General features: G+C 42.7%; 1 protein-coding gene across 4 annotated transcripts in view; it reads left to right on the top strand.

Moving 5' to 3' along the window:
• The window catches only part of frem1a (Fras1 related extracellular matrix 1a), a 179,769-nt gene that overhangs the window by 146,804 nt on the left and 14,252 nt on the right, over positions 1-18,713 (top strand). For 3 of the 4 annotated variants that reach the window (XM_072258037.1, XM_072258035.1, XM_072258036.1), the window contains 5 exons: positions 675-819; positions 3,139-3,268; positions 4,598-4,670; positions 10,427-10,570; positions 10,665-10,912. In XM_072258037.1, coding sequence (XP_072114138.1) covers positions 675-819; positions 3,139-3,268; positions 4,598-4,670; positions 10,427-10,570; positions 10,665-10,912 — 740 coding nt within the window. Of the gene's footprint in view, positions 1-674; positions 820-3,138; positions 3,269-4,597; positions 4,671-10,426; positions 10,571-10,664; positions 10,913-18,713 lie in introns of those variants that run through there. The other variant, XM_072258038.1, reaches the window with a different exon arrangement.

Here is an 18,713-nt window from a genome sequence, read left to right as displayed (position 1 = left end):
GATGCTATGTGCTTGTGACGTACGTACTTGCAAGCATGACTTTCATTGCACAAGTGACAATGCATATTATCAATGTTCATGTACTTGTGCATACAACAATAAACATGAATTTGACTTTCACTTTGACTGGCTCCTCATCTACTGTGGAGAGATAATATCCATCCACTTAGCACCATGAGTTTCTGTCATTCTGCCCCTGTCCCACCCCGTTGAGAGTTTACTTACATTCACATTTAGCTCTATATTTCACTCAGCATTCTTAACCCCATTATGCACCCCTCTACATCTTACTGTAGTTTCTTGCACCCTTTCCTTCCCATTTCACTCTCCTATTGCTTCTCTCATCTTATTCCCCTCCATAGTCTCTTCACTTGATTTACTTTACTCAACACTTCCCATTATAGTTTCCCTAGCTACTGCTTTCCACATTGTGGGTTTATTTTCTTCTGCAGTCCCTCCAGCTGAAATTTATTGAACTGCTGACTGCAGAAGGGATCTCATTCTAGGCAACTGGCATATGTCAATAAATGACTATTTCTGAGCCTGGAATTAATTTCAGTGGAGCCTCACTGAAACTGCAGGATTCATAATTTTGCTATTACTTCTCAAGATAAAGCACTGACTTTGTTGGCATTCTCGTGTATTTCATCTTTTTGTGATTTATTACTTGTTAGGAGGAATCATTTCTGACAATTTCACACAGCAAGACCTGAACAGCAAGAACATCATTTACATCATCACACCCTCCTCAGAAGTAACATCAGACAGTCTGGAATTCCTTGTTTCAGATCCTACAGGAAATTCAGCTGCCCCGCAAATGTAAGATGCTTGTATAACATGTTGCGGCTCTACATTAGACAAAGCAAATATCCTAGGGCACAGCCACAGTTTCAAAGGGATGTCCCCTTGAAGCTGAGATGAGGAGACATTTCTTTAGCCAGAGAGTAGTGAATCTGTAGAACCTTTTGCCACAGAGGGCTGTGGAGGACAAGTTATTGGGTGTACTTACGGCAGATATTGATAAGTTCTGGTTGACAAAGAAGTTAAGGGCTACAGGGTGAAAGCAATGGAATGTGGTTGTAAAACAAAACAGCCATAATTAAATGGTGATTTAATGGGCTGAATGATGAATTCTACTCCTATGTCTTGTGATCCTATGTCTTAGCATTACTAATATAACTCAACTATCCTTCTTGGTCACTTGCTGCTTGGGCCATTCCTTCTCATGTCTCCACATTGTTCATTGACAAATAATTGAAGTGGAGAAGACTTGTTTATTTTTTTAAGAAACTGATATATTTCAGAATAATGATTTTTATTTTGTTTTACCAATACATTTTACCCGGTATAAATGTCTCCTTTAGCCAGTTAGAACACAGAACATGGGACAGTACAACACAGGAACGGGGCCTTCAGCCCACAATACCTGCACCAAACATAAAGGGCAATTTAGCTAATACACACAAAATGCTGAAGTAAGCCAGGCAGCATCTATGGAAAAGAGTAAACAGTCGACATTTTGGCCCAAGACCCTTTATCAGGACTAGCCAATTTAGCTAGTTCTCTTCTGCCTGCACATGATTCATAACACCCCCCACCCCCCACACCCCGATGCATTTTGATCTGAGAGACAATTTTTTTAGCTCCACATCAACAGCAGGTGAACATGTTGAGGTGTTTAGCAGTCATCGAAGTACTTTGCTTTGTAAAACAAACTCTTTCTTAACCCATATGGCACCCATTTGTGGTGTGCAGACAACCAACCCAGTAAAATAAAACAAGAAATTAAAAATTATCTGTGGATGCCGGAAATCTGAAACAAAAAACTGAAAAAGCTGGAAAATATCAGAAAGTCAGGCAGGATCTATGGAAGGAGAAGTGGTCAGTAGTTCAGTTTGAAGACTCTTCATTAGAGCCTACTGAAATGCTACTAATCTAGATATTTCTGACCGTTCAATCTCTTCCTCCTTTCCCATGAAGTGTCAACCTAACCCAAATTCCAAAATGCTTGTTGACTATCTTTGTTGCCCATAAGTCCCTCCACAAAGAATGGTATTAGAATGTTTCACTCTGGAATGTGCCTTGTTAGGAGAGGATTTTTGTTAGGATTCTTGTTCTTATCATTTTTAACTCCGTTCTGGTTTGTGCTGTAGAGCCAGCTTTCAATGAGCATCACCCTCCTGGTTGAAATTAGATTATTCACAGGAACTTCGGATCCTGCAAACTTACAGTTCATTTTGCAAATGTCTCCACAAGTATAAAGTGGATTGACAGTGGCCATCTCCTGTCAATGTGAAAGGGACAATGTGTGATCAGTTGATTATAGAGCCATAGAACTCTACAGCACTGAGTGATACATGTGTAGAAGACAGTTTGATCTAGTGAACTCAAATCTGGTGTCTATATATATAAAACCATTAATGCATCAAGCATGACTTTAGGAGAAAATTCTTCACCGAAAGAATAGCTAGAATGTAGGAATCTTGGTCATTATATAGATAGGCTTTCAAGACTATTCACCAAGCTTCATTGTCAATGTTCTAAAAGTGAGTTTTTTTAAAGTTTTAATTCCCAGCTGCTTGGGTGAAACATGAACCATCTTAACTACTACACCACCATTCCTGGCAAATATTGAAATAATTGGAGCTTTTGTCTTCTTCTAATTTTATCACCCTCTGAGCATAAAAGGACCAATATTCTCTGCTAATTTAATCAGTCAGTGAATATTTCGCTCACGCTGTTCTAATCATTCTCGCATTACCTTTTCTCGACTCTCCTTTCCACTTTTGTCAACCAAGTCCTGCTTTCCCACGTCTCAGCATTGTCTGTATGACCCAAAATACCCTCTTGGTCACCCTCTATTTGCTTCATTCCTTCTCCAGTGTATACATTCATTTAGAAGCAAATAATTAAAGTGATGAGGCTTTGTAGAATATTGTTATAAAACTGACTTGCTATTCTGCATTGCTCACATTTGAGAATAATGATTCTGTGTAATTTTTCACCATTGTACTTTAACTTGTTTAAATCCCATTTCACCCAGTTGTATTCGATACTGAGATCAAGATTTTTTAAATCTCTAAATAATTAAGTATATATTATTCTGATAATTAATATATATATACACATATGTTTCAGGCTTGAATTCAAATGGTCTCGTATAGAAATGCTTGTCTCAGAATACCAGGTGTGTGAGGATGCTGGTGTATTTTCTGTGAAGGTGTTGAGAACAGGATACTTGACAGAATCTTCATTTGTTGGTATAAAGGTAATGCTTTCTCTGAACCTGCGCTCTCCCACATTCAGGGACAGTTACAGTAATGCCTCTCTGAGCATAACCTGGAAATCCCCCAGATCTGAAATTGCCTCCAGCAAGTTATGCAAATTACTTTAGTTCTGGACACGTGGGAATAACCTTCACATCACTGTAAAGATAGAGTTCCAGTCTCCTGAGATATACGTGCTCACTCAACCAGGAGTCTGGACCTCAGACCTTTGGTTACAGACATGATCGGCCAATTTATGAGTTTGCGATCTTATGTTTCTCTTCCCCCATATGGTAATCAGCATTCTTTCTTTGTAACCCTGCTCTCTGGGATTTGCCTTTCTCCTCCATTGCTGAGGCTGAGTTTCTAGTTTCTTACTTCTTGCAACTGGCAACCTTCTTTATCCCCATACTTTGAGCTAAAAGTCCTTCTCTTCTACAACTGTGGTCATCTCTTTTGAGCTTTGATCTCCTGGCACACTCTTCCAGTGGCTTTTGCTTTCCCTCCAAACCCAAGCTTCAAAACTCTTCCCTCCTGCAATCAGCAGCCTCCACATATTCAAAACTCTCTGCACCCATTCTAATGTTTAAAAGACATTTGGACAGGCACATGGATAAGGAAGGTGCAAATGTTTAGAAGGATCTGAGACAAATGCTAAAGCAGGAAAGCACTTTGGTTAGCATGGAGAATTGGGCTGAAGGGCCTTTTTCCATTTTGTAAAACTCCATGACTCCGTCCGGCAACGTATCTCACCCAAAGACTCAGTTTTTCACTCCTATTCCCCTTCAAATGATGATTTCAATGCTATGCCAAATTTCGAGCTCCATTTTTGTTAGTATCCTTCTTTTCCTGCCAGTGACCCTGTTGCCTCACCCTTGACCTTCTACCTCATGTGTTGATCTCCAGTTCTTTCTTTCCCCACATTTGAGGTTCACAAACCTTTTTTTTAAAGTTACTGCCTAGAGATAGACAATCCCATCAACTTTCAGGGAAAGACGTATTTTGCCATTAAATTCATATGGATCTTTGCTCCTACACTGCCAACCCTTCTCCAGCCTTTCTGTCTAAGTAGCAAGAATAGAATGGTGGATTCTACCTCAAATGTTTTCGTATATGTGTAGGTTATCTAGCTGATTTTGTGATGGATTTTCATAATTCTGTTTTCATCCATCTTGTGATCTTTATTCTCTATTATCATAGCTGCCAGGTGACTTCCATTACACTGTAGGCAGTCACTCTGTTATCATTATTTTAAATGTAATTATTCTTTCTTACTGTTCTGTTAATGTTTCCAAACTTTCCCATTTTTCATCAGTCTATTTTCTGTTTAGGTTAATAGCATCACAGCTGCTATTGGTAAGGATTTTACTCCCAATTCTGCCAACCTAATCCAATTGGATCCAGGTACATTGTAATTATTAAAGATAGAATATATGTTTTCTATAATCTATGTGTTTTTATGCCTGGCTATATTGAGAATGAAGTGTGTCAAGATGACAAGCAGTTTTTCAGAATGAGTTCAGATGAAGACTATCAACAAGAGAATTTTGCAAATGCTGGAAATCGAGAACAACACATACACAAAATGCTGGAGGAAGTCCTCAGCATTCTTTGCGTGTTGCCTCCATATATGCTGCCTGAACCCTTATGTTCCACCAGCATTTTGTTTGTGGTTCATGATGTCTATAGACGGGAGTGTGAGTGTACATCAGGTTTGACTCATGGTTTTTGTGCATGTTGGTGAGGAGGAAGGGTTTCACAAAACAGAGTCTTAAATGTTGCAGTGAAAATTACATGATCCATTGAGGCAAACAAATAACAACATGAAGTTGTAGTTTTACAGTATGTAGATAAAAACGACAGCTTATGCTGGAATCTGGAGCAACAAACTATCTGCTAGAGGAACTTAATGAGTAAAGCAGCATCTGTGGGATGGAAGGAAGTGATGATGTTTTGGGTTGAAGCCCTGCATCAGGACTCAGAGTGGAGAGGAGAGATGGCCAGGATAAAGAGAAGGGGAGTGGTGAGAAACCATTTTGAGGCAATTGTGGATTGAGGAGGGGTATAAGATGACAAGCATAGAATGCCAGGTAGCCGGACTGGAGCTGAAAAGCAGTGGTAGCTGAATGATAGATGGAAGCAGATAAGTAGAGAGAGAGAGGAAAAACAAATGGTGTAAAGTTGGGGGAAGGGTTGAGTGAGAAGATAGCAGACAGTGGCTGGGCGAGAAAAGCAGGAACACAATGTGCTACCAGAACTTCAATTTTAATAAGTAAAGATGTGAGAATGGGATCTATCAAGGGAGAGGGGAAGGGCAGCTGGAATCAAATGGGGAGGCGGTGAACCTGTGTGTGAAGTGGGTGGGTGGATGGAAGCAAGAGGAGAAGAGAGATAAAGATGGGTGAAGAGGGGATGGAGATGTGGGGAATGTGGTCATAATGGGGGAACCAGAGGAGGATCAGGTGATGAAAATTAGTTTGATGTTGGGGGGGGTGGATTTGTTACTTATTATTGGGTGGTAGAATTCCCAGGTGGACTATAAACTGTTGTTCTTCCAGTTTGCATTGAACTTCATCCTGACATCAGAGAAGGCCCGGGATGAATTGGTCAGTGTGAGAATGGGGAGTGGAGTTGAAATGGTCTGCAGCTGCATCCATTCATAGAAAACTACACAAAAAGGCCCTTCAGCCCATCTAGTCCATGTGCAACCATTTAAACTACCTACTGCCGTTGACTTGTACTGGGGCTATAGCTTTCTCTAACCCTACCACCCATCTCTTAAATGTTGAAATTGAGCTTGCATATATCACTTTTACTGGCACCTCATTCCACACACCCATGACCCTCCAAGTGAAGATGTTTCCCCTTAAACTTTTGAGCTTTCATCGTTAACTCATGACCTTTAGTTGGAGTCCCACCCAATCTCTGTGGAAAAAACCTGCTTGCGTTTACCCTATCTGCACCCCTCATAATTTTGTATATCTCTGTCAAATCTCCTCTCAATCTTCTACATTCCAAGGAAGAAAGTACTAACCTATTCAATCTTTCCTTATAAATCAGGTCCTCCAGATCCAGCAACATCTGTGCAAATTTTCTCTGTAATCTTTCAACCTTATTTACACTTTTCCTGTAGGTGAGTGACCAAAATTGCACACAATACTTCAAGTTAGGCCTCACCGATGTTTGATACAACTTCAACATAACATCCCATCTCCCGTAGTCAATACATTGATTTATAAAAGCCAATATGCCTAAAGATGCCACTTTTAATGAATTATGGACCCATATTCCTAGAGTCATTTATTCTAATGCACTTACACTAGGATATTAGTCCGATTCCGGTTCACATGCAAACCATCTCTTTTGTACAGGTCCCAAATTCCCAGGAAGAGAGCCCAATGATCCAAAATTCTCATGCCCTCCCTTCTACACCAATGCTTTGACCACGTGCTAAACTGTATGATCCTCCTATTTCTGATCTCCCTAGCACATGGCATGGGTTGCAAACCTGAGATCACAACACTGGAGGTCCTGCCCTTTAACATAGAACTTAACTCCCTGAATTCACCTTGCAGGACCTCATCACTCTTCCTACCTACGTCATTGATATGGACCATGATCTCTGGCTGCTCACCTTCCCACTTACGAATGCTGGAGACTCAATCCTAGATGTCCAGGGGGCAACATACCATCCAAGATTCTCATTCCCATCCACAGAACCATGTTTCTGTTCCCCTGACAAACGAATCCCTGATCAGCACAGCTAACCTCTTCTCCCCGCCCCCCCAACTTTCCCCTCTGAGTCACAGAGCTAGACTCAGTGACAAAGACCTGACTTCTGTGACTTTTCTCTGCTTGGCCAACACTCTGTCTCCCCACCACTCCCCTCCCAAACAGTACCAAAAGTGGTATACCTGTTGTTGAGGGGGATGGCCGCAGGAATACTCTACACCATCTGTTTAACCCCTTTCCCCTTCCAGACTTTCGCCCAGTTTCCTCTGTCCTGTATCTTGGGTATAACTACCTCTCTATCTATCACCCCCTCAGCCTCTTGAATGATCCGGAGTTCATCCGGTTCCAGCTCCATCTCCTTAATGTAGGATGTAGAAGCAGCAACTGGATGCACTTCTTGCAAGTGCAGTCATCAGGGACACTGCAGGTCTCCCTGCCTTCCCACATCCCACAAGATGAGTATTCCACTCTCCTGCCTTGCATCTCTATTGTTCGAACTGACTAAATATAAAGAAGGGAAAACAATAAACTGTGGGGAACAATAGAATTCTACCTACAGCATTTTTACCTTCTCTGACTCACATCTCTCCTTGCTGAAGCCTTGAAGAGTGAAAGTCTCAAGATGCCCATTCTAACTCTGACCACTCCAATGAAGGCCACTCCACTTGCTCCTGCCTTACTTTAATTTGTTCTTGCCAATCAATCCCAGGCACTGCTTGGCCTGCACCAAATTCCTCTGCCAACCTCTCTTCTCACCACATTTCCCAATTTCTGACCTCATACCCCACCCCAGCTCCCGCACTACACAACTACTTACTCCTTCCCTCTTTCCCAAGATCTCCCCATCCCCTCACCTCACTTCCTCCACACTTCTCACCTCCCCAAAAACCCCAACCCATTATCCTCCTCCCCTAATACTTGCCTAGCTCCAGCTACTACTGGGTCTTCATACGTGATTTGGATAGTCTATAACAATGAATATTGCATTTTCCAATATTAGGTAAATGTAGTCCTCCTTCCTCCTTCCCCCCCTCCCACAACCCTCAACCCTTCAGATCTGACAGTGCTCCCATTTTTTCCCCATCCCACACCCACCCACACATTCCCTCTCCTGGTTTTATCCACCGTCACCACACACAGGTCCCCCTCCCTCCATATCCCCAGCCATAGCCCCATTCTGGCTTTAACTGCACCCTCACCCATTTGGTTCCAACTGTCATTCATCTCTCCATAAATGGTTCCCCTTCTCACCTCCTTTTTTTTCCAAATCCATCTCAGGTAGCGTAGCCCTTTGTGTTCCTGCTTGTCTTCCTCCAGCTGCTGTCTCCAATCTTCACACTATCGTCCCTCCACCTTGCTTCATTTGTTTTGTTTCCCCTCTTCGCCTTCTGTCATTAAGGTGCTCGTCTAGTGATTTGAAGGTCACTAGTTCGAGCCTTGGCTGAGGCAGCATGTGTGTCCTTGAGCAAGGCACTTAACCACATATTGCTCTGCGATGACACCGGTGCCAAGCTGTATGGGTCCTTCCCTTGGACAACATTAGTGGTGTGGAGAGGGGAGACTTGCAGCATGGGCAACTGCTGGTCTTCCATACAACCTTGCCCAGGCCTGTGCCCTGGAAACCTTCCAAGGTGCAAGTCCTTGGTCTCATGAGACTAACGGATGCCTATATTCACCTTCTGTTTTTTTCTGCCTCTATCATTCACCTACCACTGTCTTTCCAGTCACCTGTTCAGCTGCCCTACCTGGCACTACCTGCTTGTCATCTTCCACCCAACCTCAGTCCATCAATTGCCCCAGAATTCCTTCTCCTGTTTACATAGGACAACTTGCCTCTCCACTCTCAGACCTGATTCAAGGGCTTGACCCAAAACTTCGACAAATTCCTTTCATTCCACAGATGCTGCTTGACCAACTAATCCAGCAGATAGTTTGCTAATAAAGTTTTATGTACCGTGAATCCGCTCTATAGTTAGTGGATTCTGAGTTAGATTTGATGAGTAACAAGTGATGAACACAGGCTTTCTGGTGGGGAAAATGCAACAGTGCATGAATTACATGGATACAAAGAGCACAATTTTGTTTCCACAAGATGAGACAGTTTTAAGGTGCTTGGAAGTAGGTACAGAGGAGATGTTAGTGGCAAGTTTTTTACGCAGAAGGTGGTGGGTGCATGGAATGAGCTGCCGACAACGGTGGCGGAGGCAGATACAATAGGGTCTTTTAAAAGACTCCTGGATAGGTACGTGGACTTTAGAAAAATAAAGGGCTATGGGTAACCCTAAGTAATTTCGAAAACAAGTACATGTTTGACACAGCATTGCAGGTCAAAGGGCCTGTAATGTGCTGTAGGTTTTCTATGTTTCTATCAATAGGAAAGTTAGAAACGAAAGTAAAAATTCAAAGTTCAGAGTAAAATTTTATTATCAGAGTACATACTTGTCACTGCGTGCAACCCTGAGTTTCTTTTTCCTACTGACATACTTAGCAAATCTATAGAACAGTAACTGTAAACAGGATCAATGAACAACAAACTGTGCAAATGCAAATATAGATAAATAGCAATAAATAATGAGAGCATGAAATAACAAGATATAGAGTTCTTAAAGTGAGACCAAAACGTGTGGGAGCACCAGAAATAGAATGAAAGTAGTTATCCTCTTTTGTTCAAGAGCCTGATGGTTGAGGGGTAGTAACTGTTCTTGAACCTGGCAGTGCACGTCCTGTGGCACCTGTACCTTCTGCCTGATGGCAGCAGTGAGAAAAGAGCATGGTCTGGGTGGTGAGGATCTTTGATGGTAGATGGTGCTTTTCTACAACAACATTTCATGTAGATTCCTGAGGAAATAGAGGCACTGTCATGCCTTCTTTGCATTTATATTTATATGACGGGTCCATAACTGATCCTCTGAGATAGTGAACTGAGGAATGTGAAGTTACTGACCCTCTCCACCTCTGATCCTCCAATGAGTACTGGATCATGGACCTCTGGTTTCCCTCTCCTGGTCTATTATCAGTCCTTCGCATTGACATTGAGTGAGAGGTTGTTGCTATTACACCATTCAGTGAAATGTTTAATCTCCCTCCTGTAAGATTCATCCCACAACAGTGGTGTCATCAGCAAACTTGAATACGGTGTTGGATCTGTACTTAGTCACACAGTCATAGGTGTAAAGCAAGTAGAGCGGGGGCTCAGTTGTGCTCCTGTGCGGATGGAGATTGCGGAGATGTTTTTGCCAATACGAAGTGACTGGGGTCTGCAAGAGGGAAAATTCAGGATCCAATTGCACAAGGAGCATTGAGGCCCAGGTCTTAAACGGGCAGTGCCTAAGAAATTTGTACAATTGTCCATCAGAAATGAAATTACATTTTCTATATAATTACATCATTGTAACATACACATAACTATTTTGGATCTATTTTTGTAGGTGTATCAGTAAAGAGTTGGAATATAGTAATTACCAATGACAGACTGGAGGAAAATGAGGAAACATTTGAAGTATTACTTACATCTCCAGTGAATGCAGTGCTTGGTGCCAAGACAAAAGCATTAATCAAAATTATTGATGCAGGTAAAAGGTTTGAAAAACACCAATCACCTGATACACAATGTTCAGCTCACTTGTCATTTTCTGCATTGCTGTATTCCTTCTGCTTGTGTCTTAGGTGGATGTAGTGTTGCAAACAGAGGGGGAGAAAGCAAAAAGAATCCACCAGTCAAAGCGTTCAGTGGCAGGATGTCTCACGGTTCCGCAATCTTACCAAATCCTAAAAGTGGCCCTTTCCACATGGAAAAAAATCCAGTCACTTACTCACATAAAGAACTGAAACAGCCTCAAAGAGATGTGTCACAGGAATTCCCTCTGAAACCTATTCCCAAGAAGAAACCCACAGTGATTAGACATGAAAAAACGGTAGGATACTATGAATTCAATTGCATTGAAATAGTTGGGTTGGGCTTACAGATTCAATATTCATCACAAGGAATTGTGCCTCTCCTGTAAATACATTTTAAAAAGCTCATTAATTTAGCTTCATTTGGTGTAGGTACTTCATAGAAACATGCAGTTCAGCTTGGCAAGGAACTGTGATTGATTAGCTCTGGGTTAACAGATCGTGACTGGACTAACAGTGGTGTCCTATAATTGTATTTGGTAACCCTGTGAGGGAGAATTTAATTCATGTTGTGTTATATCTCCTGGGAAATTCAGATGAGATTTTTGCTTGAAGATAAAAATGAAATTGAATTCTGGTCCCATGCTAAACACTTAATTATGATATAGGCAGAGAAACTTTCTCCACCATATGTAAAGAATAAACTTTAAAGTTACAATTTCATTCACCTAAATTTCTATTCATGATTTCTTCACCACCTGTGGCTTGTTTTAATAATAATAATAATAAGAAGAAGAAGAAGAAGAAGAAGTACTTTAAAGATCCCAAGTGGGAAATTATTTCATGGAAGTTATAGGGGAAATCATTGGTTGATAAGAATACAGTACATGTCCAGATTATTTCTGCAGATGGCAATACATTGGTAAGTGGATAACTACAAATATATGTTATTCTGTAAGGAAAAAATCAATGCCTAGCATCAGAATAATGATTATGTAAATATTCATACACATGGATTTAGGGAAAATTGTTGTAAGTGTGGCAGAGGAATCAAGTGGGTACATGAGGGGGAAAATATAGGGAAAATAGTTAAGATAATGCACCCCAGTCCTCATCGAGGGATCGGAAGTAGAAAGGGTGAGCAGTTTCAAGTTCCTGAGTGTCAACATCTCTGAGGATCTCTCCTGGGACCAACAGATTGATGTGATTACACAATGATGGCTATATTTCATTAGGGGTTTGAGGAGAATGGGTGTGAGACCAAAGACATGCGCAAATTTCAACAGATGCACTGTGGAGAGCATTCTAACCGGTTGCAGCAATGCCGGATATGGAGGGGCCACTACACAAGATCAGAAAATCTGCACGAAGTTGTAAACTCAGCCAGCTCCATGATTGGTACTAGTCTCCCAGGACACCAGCAAAAGATAACTCCACAAAAAAGTGGCACCCATCATTAAGGACCCCCATCACCCAAGACATGCCCTTTTTTCATGGCTACCATCAAGCAGGAGGTACAGGAGCCTGAAGACACATTCAACTTTTCAGGAGGAGCTTCTTCCCCTCTTCCTTCGGATTTCTGAATGGACAATGAACCCATGAACACTTCCTCGGTATTTTTCCCCTATTTTTGCACTATTTAATTTATTTTTATGTATTTATTGTAATTTATAGGTTTTATTAGGCATTGCAATGCCCTGCTGTCACAAAACAACAAATTTCACAACATATGCTGGTGATATTAAACCTGATTCTAATTCTGAATTTGAAGAAGCCATTAAACCCATGAGATTAGAACAAGGGAAGATGGCCTCAAGATTCAGGGGAATAGATTCAGGATGGAGATGAGGAAAAACTGTTTCTTCTAGAGATTAGTGAATCTGTGGAATTCTCTGCTCATGTAAGCTGCAGATGTGACTTCATTAAATATATTTAAGATACAGTTAGATTTTTTTTGCATAGCAGGGGAATTGAAGATTCTGGGGAAAAGGCAGGTAGGTGGAGATGAGTCTATGGCCAGATTAGCCATGATCTTATTGTATGACGGAGCAGGCTCAATGGGCCAGATGGCCTACTCCTGCTCCTATTTCTTACGTTCTTAGATTGCTATTGCTTAGTTCAGTAGTTCCCAAAGTGGGCGGTATCACTGGTGATCTTGGGGGTGGTGGAAGTTTCTAAGGGAGTAATAAATATGAGGGGGGCAGTGTAAACAGTATAGTGCCTTCAGTAGCTTTGAATAATTTCAAAGCTACTATTCAAAAAATAATTCGAATAATTCAGTAGCTTTGAATAATTTTTGAAAGTGTTTGTCACTGCTTTGAATTTGCATTTCCTATTTTCTTTCATTGAGCTTTGTAAGCCAAAATTCTTTATAGTTTTTAAGTAATGGCCCAAAAGGGAGAGTGGGGTAACCTGGGAGCCAAGAGGACAGTTGTCATGGTCCGGTCCGCCTGGTCCGTATTCCGGTTCACGGCCTGATCTATTGATCCTTGTTCCAGGTTTTCTTGTTTTCTCCCTTGTTCTGTTGGGTGCCTTAATTGAGCCACCTGATTCTCATTTCGGTCTGGCACATAAATACCTCTGCAAACCAGGGATTGGTTGCTGGACTGTTCTCTTCCCTTCCCATTCCTTCTGAAGCCTTGCCTGCATCCCTGTCTAGTTTAACCACCGGAGTGAGACTGGAGCCTTGCCACGCCAAGATAAGCAACTTTCTATCGTTAAGCTTGTAACTGTCCCTTTGTGTCCCTGTGTTTTGTGTCTGTGCCAAAGAAGAGACCCGGCCTTAGGTGCTGTTCCCAAGGAGGGGTCCTGACTCTGTGTAAAGCCCTGGTCCTGAGTCCTGTTCCCAAGGAGGGGTCCTGGCTCTGTGTTCTGTGTTCCTGTGTTCCAAGTTCCAGGGGCCGTGTTCCAGCCCTATCCAAGTCTGAGCTTCGTGTCCTCATTCAGTTCTGGTTCCTCACTCAGCCTGGTGCTGGAGATTCCTCATCCTGTGCTGGATCGTCCCCATCCGATTCCCCGACAGTTACCTCGGCAGTCATCCCAGCCCTGCCTCCTAGGAAGCATCCCGGCCCTGCCTCCTAGGAAGCATCCCGGCCCTGCCTCCTAGAAAGGGTCCTGGCTCCATACCCAAGAGCCTAACCAAGCCGAGTCCAAGAGCCGAGCCAAATCTAGTTCAAGAGCTTCATCCGGTGCTGGAGATTCTCTCGTCCGGTGCTGGAGAACCTCATCCTGTCCAAGCCACGTCCAAGAACCTCGTCCTGTCCAAGCCACGGCTTTGTGTTCTCGTCCTGTTCATGTGCCTCGTCCTGTGCGGGAGTTCCACATCCTGTCCTGTAGCCATGTCCTGTTCTTGCCAAGATCCTAGTCCCGAGTCCTAGCCTAGACCCGGGTTCTGGTTCCAGGTCCTTGTCCAGACTCTGGTTCCAGAGTTCTGAGTTCCTAGTCCAGGCTCCTTGTTCTTAGTTCCACGTCCAGGTCCCGTGCTTCTAGCCCAAGTCCTAGCCCAGGCCCTGAATCCTAGTCTCGTCCAGGGCCTGTGTAAATGTCCAGTGTCATTTCTTCCCTTGCTTTCTTGACAAACCTAGTCCTGTTCCTAGTACTTCAGTGTCAATGCCTTGCATTTGGGTCCGCTCCCAGCACCCCCTTGTAACACAGTAACCCAAAAAAGTTTGAAAACCGCTAGCATAGTCCAATACTATCAATTCTATTCCTTCGCTTTACCTCCTTATCCATCCTCCCAATGTACCCATTTGATTCCTTTGCCACCCACATACACTCAAAGCAATTCACAGAAACCAATTAATCAACCAGCAGGTTGGAGTATGGGAGGAAACCAGAGCATCTGGGACAAACCAATGCTGTTATGAATGAACATTCCAACACCTTAAAGGCAGCATAGCAGGTGAAGATCAAAGCCAGACCACCGTCAAAAAGATAATTGAATATAAAATAGTTGGATTAAAGGGAAAGAGCAGTGAAGTGTGATCAAGCAGATTGGGCTTCTATAATACGTTTGTACAAAGAGGATGTAGAAACAGAAGGAGCAGTAAGTATTTGGTTCTCATCCCATCTCAAAGTTCAATAAGAATTATTTCCATTCCTCACTTCTTTCCCATTTTCCTGCGTATTTTAAATCTCCTAGTTGGTAGAAATCAACAATTGAGTAGATGCTGCCCTCTAGAGGAGACAGTTTAATAAATTCACTTTGTCCCATATGACTTCATATTTATTTGGAGTAACAGGCCCTTCCAACCCAACAGGCCCATGCCGCCCTATTACACCCGTATGACCAGTTAACCTACTGGCCTGTATGTCTTTGAAATGTGGGAGGAAACTGGAGCATCCGAAAGAACCTCACGGTTTGACAGGGAGAAGGTACAAGCTCGTTGCAGACAGTGGTGGGAATTGAACACTAGTCATTGGTGCTGTTATATAGTAGCTTTCATTTAATAGCTAGGCCACAGTGCCACTATGCCCCTATTTCTAGATTCCTTAACCGGACAACACCATCTCTTAGTGTCTCATTTGACCCTTTTTTATGGGATGATGTACTGTCATTTAATGAGATTCTTCTCAATATAAACCAGTTCTGTTTCGTGAACACTTGGTTTACCCCATGAACAATTTTGCATATTTATGCGGTGCAGTCTCCAGATATATCCTCTGTCAGCAGAAATATGGTCTCTGAACCTTGGTGATAATTTAACCGACGCACAAAGCAATGTAGTATGACTTAAAAAAAACTTTTCCAAGTAGACCAGTATGATAACATTGTCATGGGTTGTTTTAGCAACAGTAAGAACACTTTTCTTTTTCTAAAAGCTACCTACAATGAATATGATTAAGCTCTGTACTTTGCTGTAAGTTCCAAATGTAAAGGGAAAGCACATAAAGCAATGACCTTTATCAGTGTTATGTGCGGATGGATCTAGGGGTTGAGGCTCAGAGTTCCATACAAGTGGCTGATAAGGTGAAACAGAAGGCGTATGGCTTGTTTGCATTTATTAGTCAAGGCACTGAGCTCAGGAGTCAGGAAGTTATAGTGTAGCGGGATCTTGGGGTCCGAGTCCATAGGACACTCAAAGCTGCTGCGCAGGTTGACTGTGTGGTTAAGAAGGCATATGGTGCATTGGCCTTCATCAACCATGTCATTGAGTTCAAGAGCTGAGAGGTAATGTTACAGCTATATAGGACCTTGGTCAGACCCCACTTGGAGTACTGTGCTCATTTCTGGTCACCTCACTACAGGAAGAATGTGGAAACTATAGAAAGGGTGCAGAGGAGATTTACAAGGATGTTGCCTGGATTGGGGTGCATGCCTTATGAGAATAGATTGAGTGAACTCGGCCTTTTCTCTTTGGAGTGGCGGAGGTTCAGAGGTGACCTGCTACAGGTGTATAAGGTGATGATTGGCATTGATCGTATGGATAGTCAGAGGCTTTTTCTCAAAGCTGAAATGGCTAGCACAAGAGGACACAGTTTTAAGGTGCTTGGAAGTAGGTACAGAGGGGATATCAGGGGTAAGTTTTTTTTATGCAGAGAGTGGTGAGTTCGTGGAATGGGCTGCCGGCGATGGTGGTGGAGGTGGATACAATAGGGTCTTTTAAGAGACTCCTGGATAGGTACATGGAGCTTAGAAAAATAGACGGCTATGGGTAACCCTAGGTAATTTCTAAAGTACATGTTCGGCACAGCATTGTGGGCCAAAAAGCCTGTATTGTGCTGTAGGTTTTCTACGTTTCTCTGGTTTTATAAAACTCTAGTTCAGGTGCATCTGGAGTACTTGATTCTGTTTCAGTCACCCCATTACAGTGAAGGATGTGAAGGTTTTGAAGAGAATGCAGAAGAGGTTTAGCTAGATGCTATATGGTTTAGATTGAAGTACATTTATCATCAAAGAATGAATAAATTATACCGCCTTGAGATTTCCTTGCTCACAGAGAGCCACAAAGCAAGAAACCCAAAAGAACCCAATTTGAAGAAAAAAAGAATAAAACTAAAAATAAAAGAGCAACACTTAATACCCAAGAGAAAGAAAAAAATACAAATCGTGCAAACAGTTGAATCATGTTTAGGGGAGGTCAGACAAGCTTGGAATGTTTCCTCTGGAGTGGAAGAGACTGAGGGCAGTCCAGATTGAAGTTTATACCATTATGAAAGGCATAGACAGAAAAGACAGCTGATATCATTACCCCAGGGTCAAAGTGTCTAATACCAGAGGACATGCATTTAAAGTGAGGGGGGCTGAAAGTTCAAAGGTGAAGTAGCAGGGCAGGTTTTTTTCACATTGAAAGTGGTGAGTGCCTGGACTGTGCTGCCTAGGGTGGTAGTAGAGGCAGATACCATAGAGACATTTGAAAGGCCGTATGTAGGCAAGTGAATGTGCAGAGAACGAAGGAATATAGGCCTTGTGTAGGCAGACATGATTAGTTTAATTAGCTTGGCACAAGATCTTGGATTGAAGAATATGTATTTGATCACACAATATTACTTGTCCAACTCTGATCTATGCCACATTAGGAATGAAAACGCTGGCTTAATTTCCCCAGCTAAGCCCAAGGTCATTTCCAGCACTTCACAACTGCTCCTGCTGAACACAGCATGAATCAGGAGCCAGTAATGTGCCAAAGAGAGATGGACAAACTCTGATTTCCCTCACGAATGAAAATCAGGGAAGTTTTCAACTACGGTCTGCACAGACTGGATGTCTGCTTGTCAATCATTAATGAAATGTGTTCCAGATCAGTACATTTTAGATTTTCACGTCAGGCAGAGCCATGGTAGTAAGGGACTCCATAGTGAGAGGTACAGAAAGGGGTTTCTGTGGCAACAGGCGAAACTTCAGGATGGTGTGTTGCCTCCCTGGTGCCGGGATCCAGGATGTCACGGACCGATTGCAGGGAATCCTCAAGAGTGAAGGTGAACATCCGGAAGTGGTGGTGCATGTTGGCACAAATGACGTGGGGAAGAAGAGGAAAGACATTCTACAGCGCGACTTCAGAGAACTCGGAAGGCTGAAAAGCAGGACTTCCAGGGTGGTTATCTCCGGTTTGCTTCCAGTTCCCCGTGTTGGAGTGGTCAAGAACAGGGAGATAATGGATCTGAATGTGTGGCTGAGGAACTGGTGCAGGAAGCAAGGATTTACATTCTTGGACCACTGGGGTATGTTTCGGGGTGAGGATGAATTGTACAAAAGGGACGGGTTGCACCTTAATAAGCGCGGCACCAGCATTCTGGCAGGCAGGTTTGCCTCTGCAGCACGGGTGTGTTTAAACTAAGTAATGGGGGGGGGAGGGGATGAACTGGAAACATAAGGATGGGGATAAAGGGAAAGTGAGAATAAGAAAAGTTAAGAAAGACAGCAGAATCAACAGAGCAGAAAGCTCAAGAAGGAATCATACAGTCTGGCCAAGTGAAATAGGAATTGATATGGGAGGTGAGGGGAGTAATGAATTAAAAGTATTATATAAATGCACGGAGTATAAGAAATAAAGTGGATGAGCTTGAGGCACAGTTGGAAATTGGTAAGTTTGATGTTGTGGGAATAACAGAGACATGGCTTCAAGTGGACAGGGCCTGGGAAATGAATATTCAAGGGTACACGTCCTATCGAAAGGACAGACTGATGGCCAGAGGGGGTGGGGTGGCTCTATTGGTGAGGAATGATATTCAGTCCCTTGCGAGGGGGGACATAGAATCAGGAGATGTAGAGTCAGTATGGATAGAACTGAGAAATTCAAAGGGTAGAAAGACCCTAATGGGAGTTATCTACAGGCCCCCAAACAGTAATCTAGATGTAGGGTGTAAGTTGAATCAAGAGTTAAAATTGGCATGTCGCAAAGGTAATGCTACAGTTGTTATGGAGAACTTCAACATGCAGGTAGACTGGAGGAATCAGGTTGGTACTGGACCCCAAGAAAGGGAGTTTGTGGAGCCCCTCCGAGATGGATTCTTAGTACAGCTTGTACTGGAGCCTACCAGAGAGAACGCAATTCTAGATTTAGTGTTGTGCAATGAACCGGATTTGATCAGGGACCTCGAGGTAAAGGAGCCATTAGCAGGTAGTGACCATAATATGATAAGTTTTAATCTACAATTTGA

Source organism: Mobula birostris, chromosome 5 (assembly GCF_030028105.1).
Source record: "Mobula birostris isolate sMobBir1 chromosome 5, sMobBir1.hap1, whole genome shotgun sequence".
NCBI classification, from domain to species: Eukaryota; Metazoa; Chordata; class Chondrichthyes; order Myliobatiformes; family Myliobatidae; genus Mobula; species Mobula birostris.
The sequence above is the reverse complement of the archived record's forward strand: the minus strand, read 5'-3'. Positions and strand labels throughout refer to the sequence as shown.